The sequence below is a fragment of the Somniosus microcephalus genome, chromosome 19, assembly GCF_052327205.1.
Source record: "Somniosus microcephalus isolate GS21.2 chromosome 19, FLI_Smic_1.0, whole genome shotgun sequence".
NCBI classification, from domain to species: domain Eukaryota; kingdom Metazoa; phylum Chordata; class Chondrichthyes; order Squaliformes; family Somniosidae; genus Somniosus; species Somniosus microcephalus.
The window spans coordinates 65,106,227-65,115,742 of record NC_141005.1 but is presented as its reverse complement, the minus strand read 5'-3'; the positions used below and the strand labels follow the sequence as shown (position 1 = coordinate 65,115,742).

Sequence of the window (9,516 nt, the reverse complement as noted above, 5' to 3'; positions counted from 1 at the left end):
ACAAGGAAGCAATGAAACAGCACCAATCTGAAAGCTGCAAATGATCCCTTTAAATAGCGCCCCTGGAGCTGCCTTCTACCTGCATCCCGCCTACACTTCCTGTCGTCGTTGGGGCGAGGCGGTAAGGCAGGGGGCGCTAACAGAGTGTTGCACACTCACTGACGTCACCGTCTGTCTGGTGCTAAAGGCCCTGGCGCTAACAGGTAGTAGCGGTGCTAAAGGGGGACTGAATTTAGTGTGCTGCGCTGCATTCGTCGTGCCCCAGTGCTAATGGATTAGTACGCCGTTAGTATCTCCACCAGGCGCTAACCTACTGAATTTCTCCCCCTACGAAACATTTCATACAACTGCCTCGTTTCCCTGCGGGGGATTGATAAATTAATTGCGCAAGATAACCAAGTCTTATGTATCTTGCATGTTGCTGTTGTGAGCTGCAAGTTGGGCGATTTTTCATATATCTCTTGTTGCTGCTTGAAAGGACCCAGGAGTATAATAACGCATGGCAGAGTGCACCTTTGATTTAACCGTCACTGTCCTGGATCAGTTTCTACGTTTGGCTTCAGGGTGTTGCAAAGTTCCATTGTGGCCTCTTTGGGGAATAATAAGCTTAACTTGCAACACCCTTGTAAAGTACTCAGCAATGATTGTCTTGGCCTCTCTACTGGACAAGGTCCTATTAGATGGCCGCATGTGCCAGTACACTGTATTTCATGCCTTATTAGAGGATGGAAGCTATCATAATTACACGGTATAGCATGAAAGCCCCACGACTCTATCAATATTTTAGAGTATCTACACGTTTGGGCTACTGTTAAAATGTAATCGTAGATAAAGATATTTTAAGGATTTGTACAAGATTAAAATAATAGAGTAAAGCGCTAAGACAATGAATATGTGTGCGTGTGTGTGTTGGTGGGGTGGGGTGGGGTAGTGTGTGAGGTGGGGTGCGTGTGTTGGGGGCGGGGTATGAGTGTGAGAGTGTGTGTGGGGTGGAATGTGTGGGTGTGTGTTTGTGGGGGGGGGCTGTGTAGAGGGTGGGTGTGTGGCTGGCGTGGGCATGTCAGTGTGTGGATGACAGGATGTCCATTCAACCCAGCTGTCCTGGGTGTCGAACAGCGGAACCTCTTGCCTGTACAGCGAAAGGGCGAGGAAATTAAATATTGTACACTTGCAACATGATTAAGAAATGTTGTCGTGAACTGCTGTGGAGTTCAGTGATGAAATAATTTAATGTTTGGATAATGAAAGAGTCGCTTCCATTTGGATCTGTTTCCTACATCATAGAAAGAGCAGCAGCGTAAAGGGCGCAATTAAATGGCCATCTCTGATTAACTGCTCTAAATAGCAACGACTGACTTCAATATCATTCCTTGTCTCCAATGTAATTGAAACCTGTTGGCTCACATAGTTCACGCTCTTCTCCGCCATGAATCAAGTTAATCCTCAATACGCCTCCACAGTACGTACCAGTTCGCGCTCCCAAACCATCGCCTGCCGGGAGCGCGGGTAGTGCAATCTATCCTCTGGGCGATTCCGAGGTCTCTATAATGAGCGATAATATTGATGCCATTCTCTGTCTAAAAAAAAACACTCCCTTTTAAAACATGATTCGAGCAGAGGTTCCGGGATTCCTGATCGATTCACTGGATCCAGGTACACGTCGAGCAACGTCATGCATTTAACCATCAGCAATTTACAATCCGGAGATGCCGCCGATTATCACTGTGGTGCCTGGGATACCAGTGCTGGTGGATACACTTTCGGGAAAGGGACTGAACTGAATCTGGGCAGTAAGTAAATTTTTCGCTGTGTACTTCGGGCATTCTTAAAGTGTGAGTTTTCAATTGTTGGCTTAATCCTGTTGTAGTGAAAATGCTTTTGAACATACATTTATAATTCTCCGATTCCCTCTTCGTGTTTAGAGGGAGATGTGTTTATATTCTGTTTGTTAAATGTTCAGGAAACTGTCGCCCAACAATTGCAATGTTATGGATGAAGTTCCAAATAATTATTTTTAAGTGGGTGGAATTCAGCCTGCACCAGTGTAATTATAATTTATTGGTGATTTGAAACATATTCGTAAAGTAATGGTCAATCTGCATGATACGGCATTAAAACATATCTGGATACTTGTGACTGGCATACATTGTCCTCGCGCTGTGCTTCGTGACTAGCGTAGAGCTAAAAAAAAAAGCTATAACGTGAAATATTTTATAATTCCCCGAAACGGTGCCATTAAAAATTGCCAATCGGTGAGTGGAAACGTGTGTCATTCGTGCGACATTCTCAGTATTGTATTTCATGTTAGTCATAATTTCACTAGTAACAGATAATTATAAATCATAGTGATTGGGTTCGAAATGTTAATATAAGTTACAGCTTTTAAGAAGTTGATGTTCTTTTTTGCAGATAGGGATATTGAGGTTATCAGAGATAAAATGTGATTAGTAGTTTGTTGCCTTTGGAAAGACATTATGGTTGGAGCCGGTCATATGCTGCCTTGTATAGTTCTTAATTTTTAAGGGAACTGGGTAATATTGACTGAAGAGAGATTAGCTTAATTAAGACAAATGATGCGTCCTGGGTAACTATGCTCTCCTGGAACTTGCTTGATCCCTTTCAAGAGTTTCAGAGAAATTTCCCAGAGCATTCACGGAATTGGCCACATGTTGTTCGCTGTTTTGGCTCCCAGAAGATGACAGTACGGGAGGCTGTATCAGTCGATATCATCAGCAACTTAGGGTCTGAAACTCCTTTCCCACCTTTCTATTCGTATATTTGAAGTATTGTAATAAGCACCAGTGTTTGGTCCCGCGCAGATATTATAATCACTGACAGACACATTACCTTCGAATCCGATTAATTTTGTATGAATAGAACCGCGGGATCATGATTTGAATTTTTATTTAATTCTGTCAGTAAAAAACTTAATCCTACAGGTAATCCGAGAGCCTCAAACGGCATTTTATTGGGATACTTAGCTACAGGCTGTAGAAAAGGCGCTGCGTTTTATTATAAATTGTTCAATTCAACTTACATCTGATGCAAGTTAAATTTCAAAAGCAGTTTTAACAGAGTAGGAGATTATACTTTCAAACTATTTACACGTCTGGCGGTTGGTTTGTCTCAAATGGTAATTTTCTCCCGTCTGGATCAGAACGTTTTATATTTAAGCCCCTTTTCCAGGCGTTACATCGGAACACTAGGGAGCCCTTGCGCTTGTTCCACCATTCCATTGGATCATGGCTGATATGTACCTCAACTCCATCTATCTGCCTTTGCTCCCTATCCCTTGATAACCTTAGCCTACAAAAATCTATCGATCTCAGTCCTGAAGATCTCATTTCACCCAAAAGCCTCAACTTTTTGGGGCAGGGAGTTTCAGATTTCCACCACCCTTTGTGTGAAAGAGTGCTTCCTGGTTTCACTCCTTAATGCCCTAGCTCTAATTTTAATTCCTTGGTTTTATGTTCTGGATTCCCCCACCAGAGGAAATAGAGATATGAAGGGAGTGCGGCATTGAAGGAAATGCCTGCCTTTGGATGACGCCATAAAGAGGAGTTCCACATCCCTGTTCAAGGGGACGTTCACGATCCCGTTGCATTATTCGAGGAGCAGCAGAAAACCACTGCCCATGCACCCACCCACGCCTCAATCATTTCTTTAAAAGAAAGGGATTTGTGTCTGTAGCTTCTAGCTTTGATTAAGTTTACTGTCACTGCGCTTCAGAGTAATATAAGTGAAAACTGACATGGTGCTATATAATGCTACTCGTTATCCTTTTTATATTAACATAAACAAGTAGAAGCAGCTGAGCTTTCTGCAGCAGATGGTTCCTCGTCTGATTAGGCAGCTAAAAGCCGAAATACTGGGTAGCGATTACATCAAACAGCGTCTCAAGCGTGACTCTGCCAGGTGCAATTGTAGCCCCAGCATTCAAATTATAGCCGGCTGAAAAGACTGAACAGACTGGGGCCCTGAATCATTGAACATGTTGGGCGGTGACTTAATAGAGATCTTTAAATTTATGAAAGGTTTTAATAGTGGAGACGTAGGAAAAACGTTTCCACTTTAGTGGAAGTCCAAAACCAGGGGTCATCAATATTAGATTGTCACTAAAAAATCCAAGAAAGAATTCAGAAAAAACTTCTTTGCCCAAAGACTGGTTAGAATGTAGAACTTGCTACCACGTGGAGCAGTTGAGGCGAAATTCTGAAATGCCTTTAAGGGGAAGCTCGATAAGTACATGAGGGAAAAGGGATAGAAGGATATGCAGATAGGGTTAGATGAAGTAGAATGGGAGGAGGCTCGTGTATAGCATGAACACCGGCACAGGCCAGTTGGGCCGAATTGCCTGTTTCTATGCTGGATATTCTATGTAATTACATGTAATAATCCAATAAAGTTTGGCGCCGTTGAGCGTTATTAATCTTGCATCGTAATATTCTTAATAAGTTTGGACTACAGTTTAAAGATAGGAAAACTAGGATCTCCAGGTTTAATCCAAATAAGAGTGCATAGTCTTTCTGTTTCCTGTTTTCTCGATGCAAGGAGCTCTCGGCTTTTCTTCAATTCGTTATATAGTTTTCTCGATCAACGGACCCTATGTGATTAGTTCAAGAACATTATTAATCTCCCATTGTAACATTCTTCAGCTTGTACAGTTGTATCAAATTTAAAACGTTCAAAAAGTAAAACGTTGACTTTCGACTTTTCATGTCCAATTCAGCGTGGATCTTCACAGGTTGTTTCTACTTTTCTTTGTAGGTCCGCGGGCTCCGTCGGTGACCGTCCTTCCGCCTTCGTCGGATCAAATCGCAGTAAAGAACACGGCGACACTGTTATGTTTGGTCAACGGTTTTAACCCGGGCGCTGTGGAGATTGAGTGGACTGTCGATGGCAGTGTGAGAGGGAATGGTGTTGAGACCAGTCGGATCCAGCAGGAGACGGACAACACGTTCAGTGTGAGCAGTTATCTGACTCTACCAGCCTCAGAGTGGAACTCACACGAGCTTTACTCCTGTGTGGTTAAACACGAGACTCAGGCAAACCCGCTTCAAACAAGTATCGCCAAATCCAGCTGTATCTGATTCAGGAATCTTATGTATTCGACTAACATACCATCAGTAAACGTTCTTTGAAAAAAGTTCGAAGTGAAAGGTTAATTTTTTTAGTGTAATTGCTATATTTCAAGTTATAACAATAAATATGCAGTTAGTTTGTTTGCTTGATTCCAATAGGTGTACCCAAGAGTGTGCTGAGTCTGCAGTCATCAAATCTATTCTGTCTCATTGCAGTATAATAAAATTATTGTTCCACTGTCTCAGATGATGTTATTCGTTTCTTGCTTTAGCTCCCTCCGAATTTATGACCATTTTTAAAACGTTCAAATCTCGAGGTTCCACTCTTTGTAAACTTTTCCAAATTTACATAAAGCCGCCAAGCTCTCGATCGAACTAACGATTTTACAGAACGGATGGGTGACGGGGTCGAAATATAACAAGGTATAAAATTTTAAATTCGGCTTGGGCATTGATTGAACGACACTGCGTCTGTGATTGCGTTTAAGATTCTCCATTTTTCTGTATGAACTCGGTGAGAAACTACATAAATACCAAATACTGTTGTATCATAACCGTTGGAAAAGATAAGTCTTAATCAGCGTTTCAGTAGAACGAGAATAGAACCTGAATTGAAAAGAGCACCCACAGAACCATAGAATGATGTCGCACAGAAGGTGGCCATTCGGTCCATCGAGCTTGTGCCGGCTCTTTAAAAGAACGTGTCAAATAGTCCCACTCCCCCGCTCTTTCCCCATAGCCCTGCAATTTTCTCCTCTTCAAGTATTTCAGCACCATCTCTGAATTCATGCTACAAGTAGTTAAAGCATGATCAGAAACATCCACATGTTAGAGTTTATTTTGAATCCATTTTAATTGCATTCACCAGACACATAAGAACACGATCAGTACAAATAACTCTTATTGTGCAAAATGCTTAGTGAACCAAAGGTATCGCTGTGGAGTGTTAGAAGGTGTACGTAGATAACGGCTAAATTAGGATAACTTGACATGATCAGAATGCATTATGGCTGAATGTCTTGAGAATTATTAATGTTACGATAGGAGAAACTAGATTAGGGATAATGGAGAAATACATGACTGAGCTCATCAAAGCCATGTAAGAAAAGAGGCATAAGAAATCTTGAGCTAAAAAGAACTGGAACAAGGGATACAAAGACAACAGCTGAGATGGAGTTCCAAGGGCAGAACTATTACAACTCAGTTCAGATATGCCTGTTTGCTAACCTGTATAAATATGAATGATCAGCAACAACGTTCAGTCTTAGCGCTGCAAACTGCCATGAACAGTGTCGTCTGTGTGTCCCAAATAGACATTCTAGTTCTATAGATTTATATTACTTACTTGTAGTCTTAGTACGTTCTCAAATATCAGTAAACATCAGTCAATGTATAACTTGCTCATGCGTCTTAGAATCTGTTAATTACTTTTTATAGAATATGTTTGGCAACTTGTAGCAAGACTCTAAGCATTGGTTATTTGACCAGCGATTCGGGACTGATCAACACTGAGACAACCCCAACGTGTATTAGAGGGTATTCAGGAATAGCAATTGAATTTGGTGTTAATAATAAAATGTAGAGGTAATGGGGAATTTACGAATATATGTACACAAATAAAGCGCCAGCCGCGTTGGTGGTCCTCTGACACTAGCGGACTTGATGGAGAGCACCGACCCCTGAGCGAGTTGGTTCAGGTACTAGAGAATTAGCTCTTTAGTGCCCGATAGAATTATAAAAATAACACCAAAGCAGTGGCGGTGCAAGTTTTCACTGCCGTTACTAAGGCAGTCGAAGTTTAGAATAAGAAACTGAGAATTGGATTAAAAGAATAAAGGGTGAGCAGCAAGGACTGTATGTAAACTGTCAAAAAATAATAACACAGCTAGAATAATGCTCAAAACATTGTGAAAATTTAAAAGACATTGTGGAGGAGGAGGATAAGGAGTACCAGGCGTTAAAATGAGCCATTAAACATTAGATCTAGGCTGTGATGCAGTTAGGTAAAGATGCCTCAGCTATTCACATCGAGTGTAACAAAAGTATTGGGAGACAAGAGAAATAAATTAAAAGCCGAGAAGGTTGTTACCCAGACTTCCACCGTGTCAGGCTTGATTGAATTCTCTGACCAATGGGCGGTTATATTGATAATATTGTGGGGGTACATGAACCACGTCCCCTGAGCGAGTAAACAAGGTGACACAACAGGAGCACCAATGCAAGCCTGAGAAGAAGCATCTCTTACACCTAAATGAGGATTTAAATCATTAGAAAACTGGGGTCAGTAGTCAATATAAGATGATGTGAGAGAACAAGGATAAACAAAGGAGAAGCGTATATCCCTTTCCTACCGGTGACACGGGCAACATCAGGAGCTTTTCTTGTTTCAGTGTACAGTTTTCTTTTAAATTTCACTGTGAAACTGCAGTCTGTAGAACCATGCCCGTGGTGGCTCCGTCCACTTTTCACAGTCGCTCTCTAAAGTGTTAACCCTTTGTAGACCTTACCTTAGTTACCATTAATCTTGGTACAAATATTTAAATCCTGCAAGAACTATTTTTTCCTCATGTTTTACATTGAATGGATAGGCAACGAAACAATCCACTTGGGATGAAGATAAACTATATTTTAAAACCGAGGTCAGAACTACCTCTACCTGTAAGAGTTGTTATAGTGAGTAGAATAGCCAGCATAATATTAAGTTAGGTCACAGCAGTTTTAGAAGGGGTTAATGGAATTAAGTTAGTCTCCGAGCACAAAGGAACACAGAGATTAGCACCAACGTGTGGGAAGATGCACTGTCTGGAATTAGGTTGGGAGTTTGAAAGAATACTAGTCTTTCCCTGTAATAAATATCTATAAGAAATAAGGAAGTGAAGGCCATGAGTGAAGAATGTCGTTGAGCAAAAAGCAGACAGCGATACGAGTATGTATGCGAACATGTGAGGTGGAAATTACACTGCATATTGCAATGATGTATTAACAAACTGTAACAGGAACGGGTTAACATACCAATATTATGCATAAACCACGTAGTTAGTCCTATAACCCTTCTATTTCTTATCTGCATGCTGCCCCTCCTCGACATCATCAGAAGACACAACATCGCGTTCCAAAAGTATGCTGACGATACCCAGCTGCAGCTTACCACCACCTCTTTCAATCCTTCCACTGCCTCTGTGCTGTCAGACATCCAGTCTTGGCTGAGCAGAAATATCCTCCAATTAACAAGCGTAAACCTGTCCTCATAATTTAACTCTTTTAGCCCCAGTATCATCCTGGTGAATCTTCGCTGCACCCCCTGCAAGGCCAATATACCCTTCCTGAGCAACAGTGCTCAGAACTCAATACAGAAACTACAGTTTGGGTCTGACCAGAGCTCTGTACAGCTGTAACATAACTTCTACCCATTTCTATTCCAGCCCTCTTGAAATAAAAACCAACATTCCATTAGCAAATTACATTACCTTTTGTAGCTTTAAGTGATTTCTATACTTGGACCATTAAATCTCCCTGTTCATCCACAGTTCCTAGCTTCTTGCCATTTAGAAAATACACTTTCTTAGTTCCAAAGTGGATGACCTCATACTTTCCTGCATTGAACTCCATCTGCCACGGTTTTGCTATCAATATCCCTTTGCAACATTCTGCTCCCATCTATATTGGCCCTGAATGTGCAGTCGGTATGCTGGGGTACTCTCAGAGTACGCCATGACACCGCCTTTGAAACTGACTGCAATTTCTGAATTTCATGCGTTAAATCCCGAACTTGCGATCTGTCAAGTTCCGACTCCACATCAGCTTCGCTGTACGTTTCATCTACCTATTGAAATCAATGTGCTGGTGAAAAGTCGGGTTAATTACCCACCTACTGCGCATTAATTACGCTGGATTTTTCTTTTGCGGCTGGTGCAAATATGCGCTTGAGCCTGTTTTCACCGCGTAAGGGGCTGGGGGCTGAGAAAGGGGGTTCGCACCAGGTAAGTGCAGATTTCCTACAGATGTCAGTGGCGTAATCCTTCGCTATGAAGCCGACTGCAAATTCAGGGCCATTATATGATGTGCCACCTAGCTAATTTCATCAGCAAACTTACATATTCTTTTTTTCATTTTATGGGATCAGGGCGTCGCTGGCAATGTCAGCACTTATTGCCCATCCCTAGATGCCCTTGAGAAGGTGGTGGAGAGCCACCTTCTGGAACCGCTGCAGTCTGTGTGGTGATGGCACTCCCACAGTGCTGTTAGGTAGGGGGTTCCAGGATTTTTACCCAGCGACGATGAAGGATCAGCGATATACTTCTAAGTCAGAATGGTGTGTGACTTAGAGGGGAACTTGGAGGTGGTGGTGTTCTGATGCACCTGCTGCCCTTGTCCATCTAGGTGGAACAGGTCGCAGGTTTGGGAGGTGCTGCCAAAGAAGCCTTGGTGAATTGCT

The 9,516-nt window shown here is 42.1% G+C and overlaps 1 gene segment (V, D, J or C); it reads left to right on the top strand.

The window, feature by feature from the left end:
- Window positions 1-1,603: 1,603 nt before the first annotated feature.
- Window positions 1,604-5,090, top strand: LOC147104543 (immunoglobulin lambda constant 7-like; the record flags this gene model as incomplete). The annotated part of the segment is given in 2 exon segments: window positions 1,604-1,790; window positions 4,768-5,090. Coding segments are annotated over 2 exon segments (510 nt in total), but the record flags the coding sequence as incomplete, so codon positions are not given.
- Window positions 5,091-9,516: the final 4,426 nt, after the last annotated feature.